The 21,663-nt window shown below is 47.8% G+C and overlaps 1 protein-coding gene across 1 annotated transcript; it reads right to left on the bottom strand.

Annotated features, from left to right (window-relative positions):
• Positions 1-506: 506 nt before the first annotated feature.
• Positions 507-21,644, bottom strand: DNAAF1 (dynein axonemal assembly factor 1). Its single transcript, XM_069456421.1, has 12 exons — positions 21,533-21,644; positions 19,439-19,574; positions 18,859-18,950; positions 15,049-15,270; positions 14,735-14,901; positions 11,786-11,907; positions 9,976-10,136; positions 8,378-8,644; positions 4,542-4,657; positions 2,865-2,921; positions 1,314-1,683; positions 507-523 (listed from the first exon to the last, which is right to left on the bottom strand). Exons 1-12 carry the CDS (start codon positions 21,642-21,644, stop codon positions 507-509), a joined length of 1,839 nt encoding a protein of 612 aa, XP_069312522.1.
• Between the last annotated feature and the right edge of the window lie 19 nt (positions 21,645-21,663).

The raw sequence follows: 21,663 nt of genomic DNA, 5'->3' as shown, positions 1-21,663 counted from the left end.
AGGATCCTGCTTTCCTTTGGGGAAAACACCCACCTGAAAATTCTGCAGGGACCAGGATCTATCTAGGTCTACCCACATTACGGGAGAAATGGCCGTAGGGTGGCTGACGGAAAGAAACGCACCCGACTCTCACACATATTAGACAGTCCAGTAACACTGACTCACGCGGACGGATGGCAAAATGTTTATCATGCTCAAAAAGAGACATTTATAATTATACTACTTACGCTACAAATAACGGGGGAAGTGGTGTGGTCCCTCACGTGCGGACTCGGGGGGAGCAGGTGGCTCGGGCAGGTGTCCTGTGAAGGCCCCGCAGCACACTCTCCAGTCACCGCCGTGCTCAGGATGCAAGGAGAGCCAGCCGAAGGGGTGGCCTGTGCCCGCTCCCTGTCCCTGTTAGTCCAGGGGCAGAGGGGCCGCCTTGGGGTTCAGTCCAAGCCAAACTCAGTGTCCTCCTGGCTCGTCCCCACCCTGGGCTCCCCAGGCTCCGAATGCGCTTCGTTCTATTCGGTGCTGTTTCCTAAAGAGTTAAAGAGAAGGCCATTCAGCGTTCCCAGAAGTGCAGCCCACCCTCCGCCGCTTCCTGCGTGCAGGCCTCGCCTCAGCCGTGAAGCTGTGTCAGGGAAAGCCTGGCGACCCGTTAGGGTTGGTGAGCGGGCGCTGTCCCGGCCCCACACTCCCTCACCGGGGCAACGTCTGAACGCCAGTGCTGAACAAAAGTACCTTGGCGACCTTGTTCTCAGTCCTCACTGACCAGCTTCCCCCACAAACCACGTCCCCCAGGCTCCCCTGATGTCCAGCGTGGCTTTACGTGCCCTGCCAGCCAGGCCTCTGGACGCTGCCCCTGCCACAAAGGCATCCAGGGCATGCGCAGGGCTCACCTGGCCCAGACCTTCACGTGGAGCAACTGTCACCCTCACTGGTCCCACACTCCTCAACCACGGTGTCAGTGCCACCCCCCCAAACTGTGGTCTAGAAAGGCCCAGGGCCAGGGATGGTGAGGGGTGGAAAATGCAGGTTCCTTAGCGCCTCCCCCTGCCCCAGGCCTACTGGACCCAAACTGCTGGATCTGCCCGACCACGGGGGCCGGTGGTCTCCGCACAAGCCAGACTCGGCCCCCGAGAGGGTGGCTTCTCAGCCCAGGCTGGCAACCGGCAAGGGGCAGCTTCCGAGCCGTGCACTCGGGAGCGGGTCTGCAGAGGATCGCGTGGCGCTGAGGCAGAGGCTCAGGTGGGATCCCCGCCCGCCTCGCCCCGGGTGGGGAGTCGGCAGTTCATTCCTACACTAAGGCTTTGGCCCCCTGGTCTCACCTGGTGCAGAGGCTTCAGGGAGCCCAGTGTCCTCGTCTCCACTGGAAGGGAGTGACACAGTGTCTCCTTGGCAGCAGGTAGCGGATGTCAATGGTTGGCCTGAGGGGTCCTCGTCATTGAGCTCCTGAATCAGTGGTCTCGGGGACTTGGTGTCTTGTGTTTGAGTTTCCACGTCCCTCTTTGCCTCTATTTTAAATATGTCTGTGAAGGGCGCCTGAGCTGCCTTTGAGGTGTCTTTGGAGACAGCGAATATATTTGAAAGGGCATCTGTGGACGTGTTTTCCAGCACGGGGAGTGACGTGTAGTCTAGTTCAGGGTCACTGTCGTCACTCAAGTTCGAGATGGCCTCAATCTTCGGAAAGCACATTTTCTATTAAAAGAAGAGATGTTTTTGAACATTTCTGTTTTCACGATAGAGCTGCTCTGAGGTGCACTGTGCCCATTCTGCTTTTTTATGTAACATCACAAACTATCCTGTTGCCACCTACAAAAACCCGAGGGAACATAGGACTCTGCCATTTGAAAGTCAGGCCGTGGGACGGACACCCTTGGCTAGCTGTGTCCGCTAAGCTGTGCAGCCAGCGTCTACACTGCTTTCCAACCCTCTGCCATGTCCACGCCGCGCTTCCCCGCCCGCTGCTGAGCGACACCCTCCAGTACCTGAATGAGCTCCTCTCGGAGCCTTGGCCTCTGGCTGGCACGTCCCTGGCCCCAGCTTTGTGCCCAAACTCTCTGGGACTTAGCTCTTTGGATATCCGTCCACCCATGGCAACTGTGTGTCTACTTCCTTTGTTTCATGAAAGCTCGTGCACAGAGATTAAGTCTGATGCTTCCTTCTCCCTCGGGGCACGGGCCTGAAACCTATGGGCTCTGAGTAATGCCCGAGGGGGAGGGCCAGGTCATTGGGAGGATTCCCCTTGCTGCCTCACTCCTCTCCTTGCTTCTGTCCACGTGGAGCTATGTTCAACCAGATAGTCATAGGAGTAACATACAAATACATCACACGGACAGAAAAGTGGGTTCAGGCCACTATGCACAGTAGTCAGTTATTACAAACCAGCAATAAAATGTGTATTCAAGAAAACCCAAGTGGTTAGTCATAAAAACTTAAAGTGGCATGGTGGCTCATGCCTGGAATCCCAGCACTTTGGCAGCCCAAAGCAGGAGGATCACTTGAGGTGAGGAGTTCGAGACCAGCCTGGGCAATTTAGCAAGACCCCATCTTTAGAAAAGATTTAAAAAATTAGCTGCAGGCCTAGCTACTTGGGAGACTGAGGCAAGAGGATCGCTTGAGCCCAGGAGTTCCAGGCTGCAGTGAGCTATGATCGTGCCACCACACTTCAGCCTGGGTGACAGTGAGACTCTGTCTCTAAAAAGATAAAACTTTAAAGAAGTGAGCAAGAACAAATAACTACATCTCCTTTGGCAAGGTGAAAATATGGAGGTGTGCGATGCTTTAATCACAAAGAGCATTTTACTTTCAAGTTCAGGAGATATACTTTGTAAGTGACAAGAATGAAAGTTGACTGTGGGAAAATGTGTACTGATAACCTTATCCTGATCGTCCAAAGATTCGCCTGTATCAACATCTTCCAGGTCAGGTAGGTCCTGAAAGAGCAAATGAGCCGAATGTCACCAGGGAGGCACACACACTCTGAACGTTCCATAGGCAAGATAAATGCCAACGTGTACAGTACATTAAATCCTAGTTACATGCAAGCGAAGTTAGAGGAGAAATGAGTAATTACCCAAGTCACTCAAGGACTCCTCCGCCCACTCCCCCGCAAAGGGAACCCCTCCACACACACACAACAAACTGCCACTCCAAGTGTCTGATCTAATGAAAGTGAGACTTTGCAAGATGTGACACGTTTAAAGAATGTCCACGTCTTTTCTCCACTGTTAGAGACACAGCCAGTTCATCTGGAGAAAACAATGGGACCCAGCCAAATGTACCTCTGTACAAATTCATGCCAGGACTGTGTGGTACAGAAGTAATATATTTTGTACCCCTCCGAAACGGGTAGGACTTTTATATTTTGTATTGTGGGGTTTTATGTTTGGTATCTTTATCTGTAGGAATCAGTTGGCATGTGGGGGGAAGATAGTGGGAGGTTAGATGGGTGAACTCTGGAGCCACATTGCCTGGGTTATTCCCATGCCACAATATCCTAGCTGTGTTGCTTTGGGCAAGTTGCTTAACCTCTCTGTTTCTCAATTTCCTCATCTGTAAAATTGGGATGTAACAGTACACACCTCTTAGAGTTATTGAAAGGGTTAAATCAGTCAATACAAGTTGTGCTTAGAACAGTGTCATGCATACAGTAAGAGGTCAATAAATATTAGCTCTTAGTGTTGTGGTTCTACATGCAGTCAGTTCTCAAATGTTAGAGATAAATTGCCCAAATGTGTTTCTTATACATAGGTCCAAAAAACTAGAAACCCACTACGAATATTGACTGTGGTCACTTTAACTCTTACTGAGTCAGGTGAAATTAGAAATTAACAAGGTAGCCGGCAGGAGCAGCAAAGCTGCACACAACCAGCAAGAGTGACACCCACTGCCCACTACGCATGAGGTCAAAGGTGCTGAGAAACACCCCTCCCACTCTTGCCCCATCAAAGTACAGTTCCTGGGGGGGTTGTGACAAAATGTGGGCTCCCATGGTGCTGTGCCTGTGGGCCAATGCATTTAAGACTGTCATCAAAACAGGAAGAGCTTCAGGGAGTGACATGCAAGGCTGTGATCAAACATTCACTGAACAGGCCCGAGGGGACAGTCACACCTTCACAAGCCAACAGGCCAGTGAGAGCGTGGGCTGCTTCCTGGGCAGTGTCCTAGGAGGACTGAGAGGCTGCGATGATAAAACATAACTGTCTCACCAGTTTTGTGTAAGGTGAACTGGGCAGAATTGCTTTGCACTGTAACTTACTTGGTGAAAACAAATCAAGTGTTGGGTAGACATAGTGCAAAGGGAGCCATTGGGCCAGTGCTTCCCAAACTTGAATGTGTGCACGTACAAATCCCCAGGGGAGATGGTACAAAGTGCAGATTCTGACCAGCAGGTCTGGGGGGGGCCTGAGGTTCTGCGTTTCTAACCCGCTCCCCACCCTCTTGGCCCAAGCACCACACTTTGGGTCCTGCGGATTTCAAAGGTTTGTAACTGATAACCTGTTTTACCGACTGTAAAACTGGTACTTCTCTCCAAAGGTAAACACTCCACATACATCGATGAAGAACGTCTCCTTTGTCTCCGGTTTCACGGTTTCTGAGTCTTCAGTCTCAGCTCCACCGAGTTCAGTAACTGCTACGCCCTCAGTGGCCACAAGCTGGGGAGTCGATTCTGAGGAACAAAACAAAACGTTATTCATCCTGGAGTGAGTTTGACACACAGTGTCAGATGCACAAGCCCCAGGGGAAGATGGATCCCAAGGGCGGGCGAAGGCAGGCCAAAAACCCTCCTCAGGTCCCAGAGGTCAGCCCCCGTGACAGAAGCCACCAGCATCCACAGCTTAGGACAGGCTTCTATCTACTAGGAAAAGGACAAGAATGGCAAGGCCGCCCCTTTCTGTAATCTGGAGGCGAATCCAGTGTGACAAAAGCACCAGCCAGAGACCCGCACAGAAGCAGCAGGCACCCTGGGAACAGCAGCAGGACCGAGGCAAGAAGACGCTGACAAGGGCCGGCTCGGGAGACGAGTGGGGCAAGCTTTCCGGCCCTGCCCAGGGCGGGGTGGACCCCCGTAGCCTGGGCGCCTGTCCCCAGCCAGGGCACACGCCCCTTGTGCGACGTCATAGTTGCCAGGTCTCCTGGGGAATGTGGGACCACCATGGGGCCCTTCCTCCACCAGGCCCCTACTCTGCAAGGTCCCCAAGGCTGTGTCCTTGGGTCCTGAGCTCCGATTTCTCTTTGGTCTCATGGCTTTGATTTTGTTAGAGATTAATGGGCCACTTCTCGTCTTTATCCATAGGTCCAGTGTCCACCTGAGACTCAGAGCCACATCTGGGCACCCCTTGGGGATGAGACAAGGAATCTGGCACAGGCCCTCTCTGCCTCCGGCCCTCCTGACTCTTACTCCGAGGCCCGGCTGTCTCTGGTCCCCTCCACTTGGACGCCCCGTGGCTTCTCAAACTCCCGGCTTGTAATTGCAATGGCTCTCACCTCCCTCTCACACCCACTCTTCTGTCTCCAACTTTCCCAGCCAAGGAGCCAAGGTCAAGGCAGCTGCCAAGTCTGTTTCCACTTTACTGAAGCCTAGCTGTCTGGGCTTTGTTTTGTTTGGGGGAAAAGGTGTAGCAGGGAAGAGATTGACGATCACTGGGTGCTTTGCTGATTTCACTGGATCAATGGCCTGGGGACTGCTTCCATGTCACAGAGGCACAAACAGGCTCAGAGGGGTTCTGTGGTTTGCCTGAGGTCATTCAGCTACTGAAGGGGTTGGACTTGGGTTTGACCTCGGGGTCCATCCAGAAACCACGCTGTGCGCAGTGTGTGTCAGTAAAGTGCTGGCAGCATTCTGCAGCCGTCTGGGGACCACTAGATAGACGCTGAAGCTCTTCCAGAGCGAGGTGCGGTTAGAGAGAGGGAAAGTGTACGGCATCTCCAGCCTGGGACGCACTCACGTACAGCTTCTGCCCCCTTCCCCGCCCCCCTCGCGTGTAAGCGGCAGAGCGGGGTGGGGGCGGGCGTCCGCCGAGTCTGACCCCGCCCACAGGCGGCCATCCCTGGCCCCTGCCTTCACCTGGGCCTCCTTCCTCGTCATCCTCGCAAAGGCCTGATCACTCCCGAGGAAGGACTGGTCGATGCAAGAAAGATGAAAAGTGACGTTGTAAACAGATGGTTTTCTACGCAGATTTGCCTTTCCTGGGGCCGAGTCACGGAAGAGCCGGGGTGGAGGAAGGACCTCCTGCCCGACAGACAGTGCAGGCGCAGACGAGGGAGATGCTGGGGAGCTGGCGCCCGAGTCACACCAGGTTCGCTTGCTCTGCGGTCTGGAGCACGTTTCTTCACTTGCTGAGCCTCAGTCTTCAGCTCCATAAAATGGGGTGATGGTGGTAGCATCTACCTCGCAGGGGCACTGGGAAGGCTGCGGAAGACGCGGTCTGTGCGAGTGTCTCCTCCTGCCCCACTGCTTGCCTAACTCGCCTTGTGTCTGTTCAGCGAGGCGAAGGCCTGTTTCTCGCATACAAACCGCTGCCAGGCCAGGTGCGGTTTCAAAGGAAAACACTTACAGGAGAGGGAGTGACTGTGCAGGGAAGACCTTGTATCTTGATCTTTGCAAAATCCATGTGTGATGACACCTAAGTTCACAGTCAGGAAGACAACACTTCCCCCGTATGCTTAAAACAGAAACCTCGCACCCTTTAAATAGTAACCCCTATAACTTCCCCATCTGTGGGAAGCTTTCGGGTAAACATGACCCTGGGGGAGTAAGAATTTTCCTTCAGGAGCCAAGGAACGGTCAGGCTCCGGAGGAGGATCCCACCCAGCACAATGGAGCCAGGAGCTATGGAAAGCGGCACGTAGCGTTTCATAAGGAAAAATTAGATCAAAACAGGTCACACTTCTCAGAAAGACACTTGAGCCCCTGTCTCATGTCAAAGTCGAAGAAGAGTTGTGGCCACTCCCTGCAAAGGTGGGAGCAGAGCACCAGAGGGGGTGGGGATTGTGTCCCCCCAGCCTCCCTGAAAGTGGTCTCTCTGTTTGAAGACTCGCGTGCTGCTCATTCTTCCCTTCCTTGCTCCTTCCCTCCTTCCCTTCCTCTGCCTCTGCCTCACCTGGCTCAGAACCCCTGGGAGACCCTCGGGTCCCAGCACCGGAGAAATCACCATTGCTGAGCTCCCGACGTGGGGTCGGGCGGATGTCAGCACCACGCAAGGTCACCCTATGCCCCCTTCCAAGTGTGCGCTTTTATTTCCCACACACGTTTTGTAAAACACCCTCGGCTAGAGATTTTTCAGATATTACTGAACATAAGGGAGGTAGATAATAGATACCAATTAATGACACAGCACTAAATATGTGTGGGTGGGGCCAGCGTGGTTTTGAAGTGAGGAATTTAAGTAGGGCTCCCTTGGGTTCATCCTGGAGGATGGTCCAGGTCCCGTAGGGGGGACCATAACTCACCCAGCCCCGGCGCCCTGGGGCGTGGCCCTTGCTCCCGTGGCTGGCCTCTGTCTCGGTCTGGAGGGCAGCATCACTTCTGGGTCTCTCCCACACCGTGGGGACCTTCCTTCTGGGCTACACTAGCTAAACTGCCCACACAGACCTCAAATCCTGCTCAGGTTGGAGCCCAGAATGTTCCCCATGTCCCGAGGCCCCAAAGACTGGGGGTGCTGCAGGTCTGGCTCACCCCAGCCATCCCACAGCCATGGCAGCGGCTTTCTGGGGAGTCCTGGGCCCGTGTGTTGATGGGCAGAACCCGGGTAACTGGGCTGGAATCTGCCAAGGGGGTTCCTTCTTCTAGATCAGCACCATCTACTGTGGTAGCCATAGCCACGTGTAGCCGCTGAGCACTCAAAATGTGGCCAGTATGGATTTTTTAATTAATTGTTTTTACTTTTAATTAAGTTTAAATTTAAAAACTGAAGCAGTATAAAACGGTTTGCTTGGTTTGGTAGGACTCCACCTCCCTTTAACCAGTGAAAAGTCAGCGTGCAAATTGAGACGTGCCGTACGTGTCAAATACACGCTGGGCTTTGTTGGCAGTGCAAAAAAAACATAAAATATGAACAATTTTCATGTTGATTCCATGTTGAAGTGATTATATTTTAGATGTGTTGGGTTAAATAAAATATAGTGTTAACAGTTTTACCGGTTCCTTTTTACTGTTTTGAATGGGGCTACTAGAAAATCTAGTAATGCCTCCCTTCCCGTTCTTATTGGCCAGCGCTGTTCTAGACAAGGAGACGCCCTGTGAACTCTGTCTTCCAGAAGTGGCCGCCAGGGAGAAGTGACACTCAGACCTGGGGCTCACAGACTCGCGATGCCGAGGCGAGGCTGGGTTCCCTGAGGGTGGCGCCCGCGCCCCCCGCACCTGTGCGTGCGTCTCCGCCTGCATTACCTTCCCTGGCAGCTGCAAGGGGTGGCGGTGGCGGGGCCTCGGCTGGGAGGGTCCCTTCCGGCTCCTGCTCTTCAGTCTCCCCGTTGACCTCTGGGGGCAGCCCCTCTTCTCCGCGGGGCGTGTCTGGGCACAGCTCGTCCTTGGCCTCAAGGCTTTCCTGAACAAACAGCTCCATTTTCTGCCTCGTCTCGCCATCCCCGGAAGGCTCTTCCTTGCTGTCCGCGCTGCCACGCGCGCTCTCCCCGTCGCTTGGCGGTGGCATCGCCCCTAAACAAGGGAAACTCAAAGGTGAACTTAGACATCTGGGAGAACAAGAGTGTCTGTGCGGCCGTCTGTCATGGGCACGCGGCACACGAAGGTCTTGGGGTGCAGTTAAAGACGCATCCTGGGTGGAGGCCGGCGACGCGCTGTTTATGATCAATAACAAAGGGTGCTGCCGTCCGCAGAAGGGCGTGCGGAGCACACACACCCGCTTAATGGGACGGGAAGGGCACAGCCATCAAGAAGACATAACGCAGGATGTTCTTAAGGGACGCACTGAGTTGTTTGGGGCTTGGGGGCCTCGATGTCCACCTTTGCTCCCAAATGGTTCTGGAAAAAAGCGTGTGTGTGTGTGTGTGTGTGTGTGTGCATGTGTGTATGTATATGTGTGTGTATAAGTGTGTATGTATGTGTGTATAAGTGTGTGTGTTTATAAGTGTGTGTATGTGTGTGTATAAGTGTGTGTGAGTGTGTGTGTGGCAAATGTGTGGCAAAATGTTAAGGACCATTGGATCTAAGTGGGCACAATACAGCCATTCATTTTATGATTCTCTCAGCTTTTCTGAAAATTTAAAAAATTTCAAAGTAAAAAGTTGGGAAAAGAAAATATATATATACTATTAAATATAAGAAAATGTTTTATGGAACTAGTTGTAGTATGCTAAATCAAAATAGTAGACAGAAAGCAATATAATTAATGTCATGTTTATATGCGAATATATGTGTTGCATACATGGGGAAAAGCCAGGAAATATACACACCAAGATAGTGAGTGATTCTTGCTGCGATTATAGTATTACTTGTGCTTTTCCCTGTTTTCTACACATAAGTGCGTTCTACACATAATTTGTAATTAGGTGAAAAGCAATAAATATTATTTTAAAACACACATGGAGAGCCTGGCTCCTCCACCGGGTATGGAATCGAACCGTGGCACACCCAGCTGGTGTTGGAGAACTGGCTGGCGTGGGAAAAACCTGCACATTGTGGTGACCAGAAGTATGTTGAGTGCTGGGAGTACAGTAGATAAAAACAAAACTATTTGTTTTCTCTTACTTTACAGCATCCATAGAAAACGAATACATCATTTATTTTGAAAAATAGAGACTATTTTAACCAATTGTGTTTCAATCCATAAAAGAGGTTTGGAACTGCCCATAACCGTTAAGAGTTTCGCACTGGCCCTGGCAGCTGGGTGAGGCCAACTGCAGATAGATCTGCAAGTGTGTGAATACGTGGTTTTAAAAAAATCCCCGAGAGGACAGACCATGAGTGTGACAGCCGGGACTTGCCTATCCTACAGGGACTGGGCCGTGTGTTCCATGCGGAGCGCGTACCTGCCTTGTGGCTCCCCTGCCTTCTCTCCTCCGCCCGCCGTTTGAGCAGCGCCAAGGCCTCAATGCTGTCCGAGATCTTCTTCTGCTCTCTGCTGTCCCACTGCTGTCTCTCCTCCTTCTCAGCGGCGTACCCTCCCCTAGCCCAGGCCTCCGCACAAGCTCTGGTTAAAAAATAAAGAAACAAAAACAGGAGAGGTGTGAATTTTTACAAGTTAAAAGCCAATTCCAAACATACGCCATCTGACCAAACTTGGTCATTTTCTTCCAAATCAAAACTAAGAGCACATAAGACACGTAGCTGCAAGGATGAAAATCAACACGTGTACACTTTAGTCTTTAAAGTCCAATGGTCTGCAAAGCCTTCTTAGATATGGTACCAAAAGCACAAGTGACAAGAGAAAAAATGGAGAAATTGGACTCCATCAAAATTTAAAATTTTCATAATGCAAAAAATATCATAAATAAAGTAAAAAGATAACCCACAGTATGTGAGAAGATACTTGGAAATCATAGTCTGATAAGGGCCTTGTACCTAAAAAATATAAACGACTCTTAAAACTCATAAATAAAAAGACAATACAATTTAAAAATGAGCAAAGGTTAATAGAATGAAAAGACAAACCACAGACCAGGAGAAAATATTGGTCAAAAAAATAACTGGACAACCGACAAATGGCTTGTATTCAAAACATACAAAGAAGCATTCAAAACTCAAAGATAGGCCGGGGGTGGTGGCTCACGCCTGTAATTTTAGCACTCTGGGAGGCTGAGGTGGGAGGATTACTCCAGGACAGGAGTTTGAGACCAGCCTGAGCAAGAGCGAGACCTCCGTCTCTACTAAAAAATAGAAAGAAATTATCTGGCCAACTAAAAATATATATAGAAAAAATTAGCCGGGCATGGTGGCACACACCTGTAGTCCCAGCTACTCGGGAGGCTGAGGCAGAAGGATCTCTTGAGCCCAGGGGTTTGAGGTTGCTGTGAGCTAGGCTGACGCCACAGCACTCTAGTCTGAGTAATAGAGTGAGACTCTGTCTCAAAAAAAAAAAAAAACCTCAAAGATAAGGAAACAAACTACCCAATAAAAAATTGGGCAAAAGAGCTGGACACATCACCGAAAAAACATACACAGATGGCAAATGAGCACGTGAAAAGACATTCAACATCCCGTGTCATCAGACAACTACAAATTAAAACAAGATGATATTAGACGCCCATTAGAATGGTTAAGGTCCAGAACACTGACGCCACCAAATGCTGACAAGGGTGTGGAACAGCAGGAACTCTCACTCGCTGCTCGCAGGAATGCAAGACGGCACAGCCACCCTGGAAGACAGCCTGGCTGCTCCTTACAGAACCAAACACACTCTTACCGTACAGTCCAGCCACTGCGCTCCTAAGCATTTGCCCAAAGGAACTGAAAACTTACATCCACACAAAAACCTGCACATGGATGTTTACAGCAGTTTTATTCCCACTGGCAAAACTGGGAGCAACAAAGATATCTTTCAGTAGGTAATTGTTAAACTCCCGTACATGAATGCAATAGAAAATTATTCGGCAATAGAAAGAAAGAAGCTATCAAGCCACAAAAAGTCATGGGAAAAGGTTAAATTCATCGCCCAGTGAAAAAAGCCAGTCTGAAGATTGATTCCAACTATCTGACATTCTGGAAAAGGCAAAACCATGGAGACAGTGACAAGATCAGTGTGCCAGGGGTTGCTCAAAAATCAGAAATTTTAAAAGTTTAACCTTAAGCATGCTCAACCATTAAATGGTAAAACACATCAAAAGGCTTTTCTCTTCTTACCTGTCCTTTGGAAAAACCGGTCTATCATCCAGGTATGTTAAGTGTTTTAGGCGAATAGTGACTGTCCTTCGATAATTAGGAATGTGCCTAATAACCGGGTTTCCCATCAAATTCAGTACACGCTGTAAGAAGATAAGCAGAGAACCAAACCAATTACTAAAAAAAGATGTGATTAAATGATTTTTTATGTGCTGTGCGCTAAGAATAAGTACATAAAATTGATTTTCTTTTTTTAATTGGGCAACTCTTCAATCCCTAAAAACAGAATAAATGTTCCCAAAATTGATTTTCTTGAGCAAAAGGGAAGTGCCAATATCATGTGCTGGTGACTCGATTGGAGAAATCAGAAGGTTTTCACTGCCCTTGTGACATCAGAACTATACAGATAATTGAGCAGCCCTTTCTTCTTGAACTTCAGATCTGAGACCTCCTTGTCCTTCCAGAACAGATATTGGAAAACATTTCCTGAGGCCTTTTCCAAGTGCAGTTGATTATATTAGTTTTGCTACCCAACCTCTTTAACTGAAATTAATCTCAGTGTAATTGATCATTTTCTTTCCTTCCCAGCCAGACCCATTTTAAGAAAACACACAGCGGCTAGGCAGATAGTCAGCAGTGACTAAGGGAAAAAACAGGCAGTGCCGGCTCATCTCCGTGAGAGCTGCCAGGAGGGAGGGCCCTTGCGTGGAGGGGGTTGGAGGGGGGGGCGGATCACAGATCTCCTCCAAGTCAGTTAGGGACAGGAAAGAGGAAGGGGTTCTGCGATGCCGGCCTGCCATCCACCCCCCACTTTAAGTACTATCACCTCCTCTCTTGCCTTAAGAAATTCAAAGAAGGTGAATGGTTAAGGCTACACGTGGTGAACCATTTTGAAATCTGTTTGCCCAAACCGATTAAATAGTTTTCATATCTAAAGTGATTTTTGTTGATGGAGAAGACAAATATATTTTAAACTAGTTAGGTTAGCATTTCCCAGACTTCGCCTGCATGCCATCTCCACCATTCTCGCTTTATTTGCAAGTAACTTATCCTGCAGGCGGTGGGGTGGTGGGAGCAGTATGCCCCAGGGGCAGGCAATACAGGGGTCTATGGAGAATTTAAAAGCAATCACAAAACAACTGCCTTTGTTATGGGCTGAACTGTGTCCCCCTCAGAATTCACATGTGAAAGTCCTAACCACCAGCACCTCAGAGTGTGACCGTATTTAGAGATCAGACCCTTAAAGGGTGATTAAGTTAGAATGAGCTCATTAGGGTGTGCCCTAATCCAATCCAGCTGGTGTCCTTATAAGAACAGATTAGGACACAGACAACATACAGCACAGAGGGACGACCACGTGAGGACACAGAAAGAAGGTGGCCATCTACAAGCCACAGCGAGAGGCCTCAGGAGAAACCAACCCTACCGACACCTTGATCTTGGACTTCTAGCCTCCAGAATTATGAGAAAATAAATTCCTGTTGTTTAAGCCACCTAGCCTGCAGTACTTATGGCAGTCCTAGCAAAACAAAACAAAACAAAACAAAAAAGGATTATACTATAATATAGCTTGATGTTCTCACCAACTACTGGCAATTCTAAACTAGTCCTTCCTAATAGTGCATGCTACAGATTGTTCCTGAACTGTTAATATGATTTGCTTATTATTTTTCTTTCCATCGACTCACTTTTTTCCTCATCCATACCCTAAGCAGTATACAGTGAACTCAAGGGTTTTGTGTGCTAGTTTTAATATTTTTTCCTAGTACACATGACAATACATACACGCTAAAAAGCCAGGAAGCCGTAAAAGGCTACTAGAGCTGAGTCCAAAGGATATTGGAACCAACCTGGAGGGCTTCTTTGGCCAAAGGCCAGGAAAATTTGAACATCAAAAATTAAAATGACAGCACTGGTTACGTCATACCAAATACTGTCTTTATATATGTGTGAGTTTATAATGACACTGAAAGAGAAAAAGCCTTCATTGTCACCATTAGAGGCTGCGGGGGTCTCAACTCATTTTACTGAAAATCGATAAACGAAAGGGCCAAACATTTGTTCTGGCCTTTTCTGTATGAACCACTAGTTGATAAGTGAAATTTCTTTGTAGAAGCATTCCAGCTAATAAATGCAAAAGGAATACGAGAATTAGAAAATGACCACTGTGCTACTGCTAATGAAATAACGCATCCAGGCAATGTTCACCAGTGACTGCTCACACCATTGGGAGGAGGACTGATGGGGAATTTCATAAGGCCTGGATCAGGCCGACAACATCTGAACCCACCTATCAGTCTAAGATGACAAAAGGAGAGGTGAGCAGACATGACGTGCCCTGCGGCAGGATGCAATGGAAGGACACCACACACCTCAAAGGAACTATCGAACCTGGGTCTAGTCAAGCCTCTGGCTCCTTTACCATTTTACCAGAAATACTGGGGACAGCAGAACATGTTAAATGACACCACGAGGACACAATCAGCCAAATCCAGGATGTGAGAAACTACCAGACAAAGGACTTGATTTCTTTGAACAACTAATGGGGTCGGGGGGCGGAAAACAAGGAGAGGCAACTGTTACAGATCAAAAGAGAAAAATGACCCAAATATAAACATCTGAATGTGATTTGGATTTGAACAACCCACTGTCAAACATATTTCTGAGACAAGTGTGGAAAACTAAACACAGACTGGGTATTAAATGTAGTCATTATGATAATTTAGACATAATAGTGGTATTGGGATTATGCTTTATGTCAGAGATCCTCACTGAAATATCTGTGGGTGAAATAAAATGATATTTGTCATTTAAGACACTTGTCGCTAGAAACACAAAGAGAAAAAAGTGTGAAAGAAGGAAGAAAGGAAGGCAGGAAGGAGGAAAAAGAAAAAAGGGCTTGATGTTTAGTGAACATAAAACAGTATGAGTCGTTTCCTCCAGGGCTCTTTTGTTCCGTTTTGTTGTTACCAGGTCGGGCATGTGCTCCAGAACGCTCAGGATCTCGGGATCGCTCAGCTTGTTGTGGGAAAGGTCAAGGACACAGAGGCTCAGGCACTCCTTCAGATGCTGGATGTCGCCCACCGTCTCCAGGTGATTGTGGGCTATCTGCAGGGTGTTCAGCACAGGCAGGCAGGCTGGAAGGGTGGGGGGAGGGGGTCAGCAGAAGTAAACAACAAAGGCATAAAAATGCTTTTCACCCACGATATAAAATTTTACAACCTCCCCCAGGGAAAGCGACGAACACAGGGCGTATAGAAAGACTGTGTGTTGGACACTCTTACAGAGATTTTCAATGGTCTTGATGTAATTGTTGCTGAGGTTAAGAGCATCCAGTTTCTGTAGAGGCTCCAGGTTCTCAATCTTATGAAGCAAGTTCACTTGCAAGAAGAGGCACCGCAGTTCGGTTTGGGCCTCCAGGTTCTCAATTTTCTGTATTCCATTGCACTCCAACCACAGACAGCGCAGCCCCGTGTACTCCTCCAAGTTCTCGATGCGATCGAAGCCTGGTGAGAAGGAAGAGGGTGTCAGTTAAGCTCCTACACACATACGGGGCAGGGGGTCATGGCCACCCTTGGTTTTGCCTACTGTTAGGGGCCGAATGTCTATGTCCCTTCAAAATTCATATGTTGAAATTGTGAACGAAAATAAAATCATAAGCCCCTCCCCAGCTGACGGAATGGACCCCCTCTTGGCCAAGGGGACCCCAGAAAAACCTTAAAGCTGAGCTGCTGGCCACGTGGAGCAGGGAGGTCAGACATGCCTTGTCACGCTCCCTCCCTTTTGGAGTTGCTCTTTGTAACAATAAGATACTGAATCATTAACAGGTCTAAGGCCATGCAAGACAAAGCTTACGCCACATCTGCAGAGCCTCAGTTCACTTAACACATCACTTGAGTCCAGCATATGTCCATATATGTCTGTGGCTTGTCTCTGATTAACAGACATCCTCGAGTTAAAACATTCCAAGCCTTTAGACAAAGTTTCATTTTTTAAACAATTATAAATCAAAGAATCCTTAAACCCACCTATACCACCTATAGTCTATAGGCTTCCCCCCTCCCCCCCGACTTTGAGATGTCCTTCCTTTTCAGGCCAAACCAATGTACGCCTTCCACGTACTGACTTAGGATCTTATGTGTAATTCCTGTCTCCATGAACAGATAAAACCAGACTGTGACCTGGCTACCACGGCGCATATTCTCAGGACCTCTTGAGGCCATGTGCTCTTGCCTGGTCACACACAGTCAGCTCAGAATAAACCTCTTTATATTATTTGACAGAGTTTGGGGTTTCTCCCAATAACAAAATCCTAACCTCTAATGTGATGGTATTAGGAGGTGGGACCTTTGGCAGAGCCCTCATGAACGGGATTGGTGGCCTTACAAAAGAGGCCCAGAGAGAAGATGGCACAGATGAATCAAAAAGCAGGCTCTCACCAGATATCGAATCTGCCAGCACCTCGATTCTGGATTCACCATCCTCCAGAAATGTGAGAAATAAATTTCTGTTGTTTATAAGGCACTCAGTCTATGTATTTTGTTATAGCAGCTCAAAACAAACTAAGACACCTACCTACCTATCATCCTCACCTCCTTCCTGTAGTAACAACTTTTCTTTGAGGAACCATCCCTCTTCTGAGATCACCTGATGGCTCTCTGGGTGGCCAATCAGTCACGGTTCCTTAGGGGCTGGTCACACTTAGCCAAGCGGGGCCAACTCTGATGAATCCAAGGGAGTTTTGCTGGCTTCCTTGGAATGAGGTAGTCTTTTTGCAGGAATTGCCAACCTTGGGGGGTGGAGCCTAGCGCTACGGCAGCCATCTTCCCTTCTTGGTGGGGAGGGGTTTGGGGGTGGGGGAAAACCTGCCCTGGAAATGTAGCAGCCCAGGGGAAAACAAGGCCAAGGAAAGGAGAGAGCCGGTGCAGAAACACTATGAGCACCGGGTTCCAGCCAAGCCCACAGCTCGTGCAACGATGGGCCTTGTTTTGTTCTCTTCTGCAGTTTTATGAGCAAATGTAGAGTTAAAAAAACAAACATTTCTGTTTTCTTCTTTAGTAACTCATCATAAATGTGTAATTCATGATTCATCAGCTGTTACCAAAACTTTTAAAAGTTATTTATTGTCTGAAAAATTTTTTGATTATAAAATTTTAATATTAATGGTGAGCAAAATAAAAAGAAAATTTACCCATGATCCTGCCAACAGTCAGCCTGTTTTCATTTTTCTTTATCCCCTCCCAAACTTGTTATAAACATAATGTTATATAGGTATAGTATAGATTTGTTCACATTTCTTCATTGTCTTTTTTCCAAACTCTTTGTCTGAATCAGCACATAACTAAGGTCCAAACATTGTAATTAGTTGATATCTCTTAAATCACTTTTAACTTAGAGTCAGTCTCTCTCTCTCTCCTTCCTCCACTGCAATTTTTTGTTGAAGAAACTGGGTTGTGTCCCCTCAAGTTTCCAACATTCTGGATTTATTTCTTGTCCTCTCTCCAGCTCCCACCCTATTTCCTTCCTTAACTGACTAGGAAAGACCTTCTTCTGCTTGTTCATGCCATCTCTCCTTTTTTTTGCTGTTTTGTTTTTTTATTAAGTTATTACTCACTTATTTATTGTCTCCAGGGACATTGGAGAGGAACTTGCCATCTCCACTTCACCCCTCCCCTCTCAATCCTTCCAGCACCACCCTTGGCTAAGTCTCCCATAACATCCTGGTTGTTAAATGCCATTCCAGCCCTCTCAGTTCCCAACCACTCTGAGGTGTCTGCCCCCGTGGGCCCTGCCCTCCTTTTCTGAGCTTTCCCCTGAGGACCTCATAATCACACGGTCTGTTGTGTGTCACCATCTCCGGGTATTCATGCTGCTGTTTCAATGATGCAGGAAGACTGGGAAGCTCCTGAGACCAACAGAATCCAGCAGTGTGAGGCCGCACCCCTCCACGACTGGGCGTCTGTCTTGGCCTCACTCTCCTTCCTGGCCAACTTGCTCTAGGGAAGCCAGGTGCCATGGAGAGGCTCTCGTGGTGAGGAATCGAGGCCTCTGGCCAATGGCCAGTGAGGGTCTGAGGCCTAGAGCCCGTGTGTGGATTCTCCACCCCGGGCGAGGCTTTGGATAATTAAGGCCTGGCTGACGGTTTGACTACAACCCCATGAGAGATGCTGAGCCACAGCTACCCAGCTAATCACCCCTGGGTTCCTGGCCCTCAGAAGCTGTGAGATCATGAATGTGCTTCAAGTTGCTAAGTTTTAGGGTAGTTTGTGATGCAGCAATAGGCCCCTCTCTCTCCTCGTTCTTCTATCTCTCTGACTCCTTGCAGAGAAAGAGTCTTTCTGGACAACTTTGGAGGGGGTGAATGTGGAGGCACGGAGACCAATCAGGAGTTGTTTCAAGCGCATCTCCCTGGCATAGCACCGTCCTCACGGTGGCTGCTCCCGTCCCCCAGGAAACCAAAGGCATCTTGGCCATATCCCTTTCTGCATTTCCTGCACTGAGCACAGTGCCTGGCACACAGAAGGCTCTCAGGAAGCATTTTCTGAATAAATCAATGAACACTAAAATGACTGATAAAGCAAGTTGGCCCTCCCCAACTCAGCACAGACTGGGAGCTCTCACACCTCTTTATCACTGCTAGGAATAGCTCTGCCTGTGAACCTGAACTTAAATCTACATGTGATCCTGGAGCCCAATCCTGAGCCCTGTTCACACCTCTCCATTCTGAAGGGCACCCAAAGTTCCTCATCCTTTGTTCTCTGTGCCTGTCTTCAATCCTCACAGCATATCCCTCCCACGCCCAGAGCACTTACAAATCAGCTTTCTGGTTTGAAAAACTAAAAGTCCTTAGAAAACATAAATAAAAGATACCAGTGTGCTTCCTAAGTATTCCCATAGCCAGTGGCCCCTTTATGAACTCTACTCAAGCAAGACTTTTTCTTGAAAGAAACATCACTGCTTTTTCCATAAATCTCCACTGAACTCTGAAATTTCTATTTAAATCTAATCTGAGAATTACAGATGATCCCTGAAAGTAATGTTTTGTACCATAGATATGTAGAGCTTTTCTGTCCCTACCTTTACCAGGTCCCTACCTTTAAAGTGCAGATACAGCGTATCATTCAACGCCGGGGTAACATATAGCTTGTGCTGCTTGCAGAGTTTTTGCAGAAAACTTTTAGTCATTCTGTTAAAATGGAAAATATGAACAAGAAATTTATTTCAGCTTGTCAGCTGTCAAATACATTCCAAAAGTTCTTCACCGTATCCATTCCTGCCCCAAATTCTACAACATCCTATAAGCCTGGTACCTATTTTAAGTTCTTCTTCTTTTTTTTTTTTTTTTTTTTTGGTATAGATTTCAAGGACTCATCGGACGTCATTACTTTCGGCATTTTTAAAAATTGCACTGTATGTTCTAATAAAAATACTTTTAATAGCGTCATCAGGAACTACTGCTGTTCCTTTCTCCAGGCCTGGCATTAAAGTTTAATAGCGTGTGGTTAGTTGTGCCACAGAGGCAGTGCCATCCTGACTTCGCCACTTAATGATTCACAGACATTGGGCAGGCTCTTCAATCTCCATGAGCCTCAGTTTCCTTATCTGTACAAGGGGGTAATCACACCATTTACATGACTCCATAAATGTGCAGTAACTGGCAGCATGCCCACGTACCTGGGGCCCTGATCTTCCCTGTCACCTCTTGGGTGCGCTAAGTGACCATCTGACCCGCTATCCCCACTCTGTTTCCTCTGGCTTTGGTAGGAGGCATCAGAGGGACCCACACACATTTCCTTAGGATCATTAATTTCTGTAAAATAAAAGAGGATGGGTCAATAGAGATCAAGAATGTACAAAAAAATTCCCCCAATTTCAACTTGGTTAAAATCTGCTTTTAGTATGGAATACCAGCACTCTTTAAATGTGTAACATTTTTTTTAAAGCATTAGCTAAGACTATGTAAATTTCACTTCTAGGTAGAGTCTCTATAGAAAATCTCGTACAGGTATGCAAGTAAATGTGTGCAATGTTACAGTGTTTCTGCATTGGTTGTAAAAGCCAAGAACTCTTAACAGTGCAAATATCCATCCGTAGGGACTGGTTACATAAAACAATGTGTTACTCTTCTACCTTTGAAGAGAATGCACGAGAACTACCTCTATCAATATGGATTATTCTCAGAAACATACATGAAGGGAAAAAAGAAAGTTTCATAATAGGCACAGGATACCATTTATATAAATTAAAAGCGTGCAAGCCAATGCTATGCATTAAGGGCACGTATGTACAGAGAAGTGATTGAAAGAATCTATGCAAAATTCTGAACAAGGGAGGAAAGGAATGAGATTAGAAATGGGGGGGGAGGGACAAAAGAAACATCAAATTTATGTGAAATGTTTTATTTCTTTAATAAAAAATTACAAATAAATATAAAATGCTAATAAGTTTCTGTTCTTGGTGGCAATATGTGGGTGTTTAATATAATGTTTTCTGTGCTTTTGTCTTTAAAAATTTCTCAGAAGAAAAAAACCACATAAAAAGAAACAGAAATGGTGGGAGTATCTTTGATAAAAAGAAAATGAGCACATTCAAATCCACTTAATTTTTTTAAAGGTCAATCAAAATTGGCCAATTTGAATGCACTTAATTTTAAGGGCTGCCGCCCTCTGTGTGTGTTCCTGTGGTCTACTGAACAAGACTAAATGTGTGGGGACTGTGTCTTAAACTCATCAAGTTCTCACTGCATCCAAAACCCAACCACAATAGGCACCAGATAAATGTTTGTGGAATAAAGAATAGGTGCTCAATATATAATTGATTATATTAATAAAAGGTACTACCATTTATTAATGGCCCACTACACGCTGCAAACTTATATCTTTAATTCTCTCTTTATATCCCTGTGTAATTATCCCTGCTTACAGATGAGGAGACTAAAGTTCAGAGACATTAAACTCTGGGCCAACAGCCATGAACCCTTTATGGCGAGCTACAGTCTGAACCCAGTGTGGGTGGCTCCAAGGGCAGTGTCTTTGCACTGGGTAACACCAACTCCCCACAGCTCCTCATACAGGGTTTGCCTGGGCAGCTGACACTCAAGATATATTTGCTGACTGGGTTCAAAACATGAAACACAAATCAATTGGTTTCTTTATCCAATCCTTAAAAGGGTTCCTGTAGGGCCCCAAGCCTAGTGGGAGCAGAGGCTGACGCCTATCTTTCAAGACCATTCCCAGATACTTTGGTGAGTGGGGTGGTCACACACTGACCCCAGGGCCGCTAACTCTTCATTTAGTGTCTCTACCATATGTCAGGCGCTGGACTAGACGCCTTTAATTCAATCAGGATGTCCTGCCTTGACATAGCATGCAGCCTCCATGGGGAGAAAGCCTTCCTCTTGCACGGTGAGGGCAATAAACAGGTACATTCAAAGCATCAAAGTTGGGAGTAGGGAGAATGGTGCGTTGGACAAGGGCCTGGGCTGCGGAGTCAGACTCCCCAGGCCTGAGTCTCTCTGTTCTGTCACTGACCAGCCGGGGGTAATCTGTTTGGAGCGAGTTTTACAGCCTTTTAAGTTTCCGCTTGCTCATGTGCATGGAGCCGGGAGACGAGCGCCGGCACGTACCACTTAGGAAGTGCTGGCTGCTATTGTTATTGTTATTGTTGTTATTGTCTGGCCGTGAAGACCGGGCAGTGGTGCTGGGAAGAGGCTGGAGCGTTCAGCCGGGTCTGCCCGTCGCCCCCCGCACCCCGGGCGGTGGCTGGCACCTTCCTTGCGGCCCCCCTGGCCCGCGTTCCCGTGGTCACCAGCGGACTCCTCCACGCCGGGCTCCTGCTGCGCCGCCGGGTCCGCCGTGGGCTCCGCGGGCTCGGGGCGCATGTTGATTGCTGCAACGACG

This window comes from Eulemur rufifrons, chromosome 23 (genome assembly GCF_041146395.1).
Source record: "Eulemur rufifrons isolate Redbay chromosome 23, OSU_ERuf_1, whole genome shotgun sequence".
Taxonomy (NCBI): domain Eukaryota; kingdom Metazoa; phylum Chordata; class Mammalia; order Primates; family Lemuridae; genus Eulemur; species Eulemur rufifrons.
The sequence above is the reverse complement of the archived record's forward strand: the minus strand, read 5'-3'. Positions and strand labels throughout refer to the sequence as shown.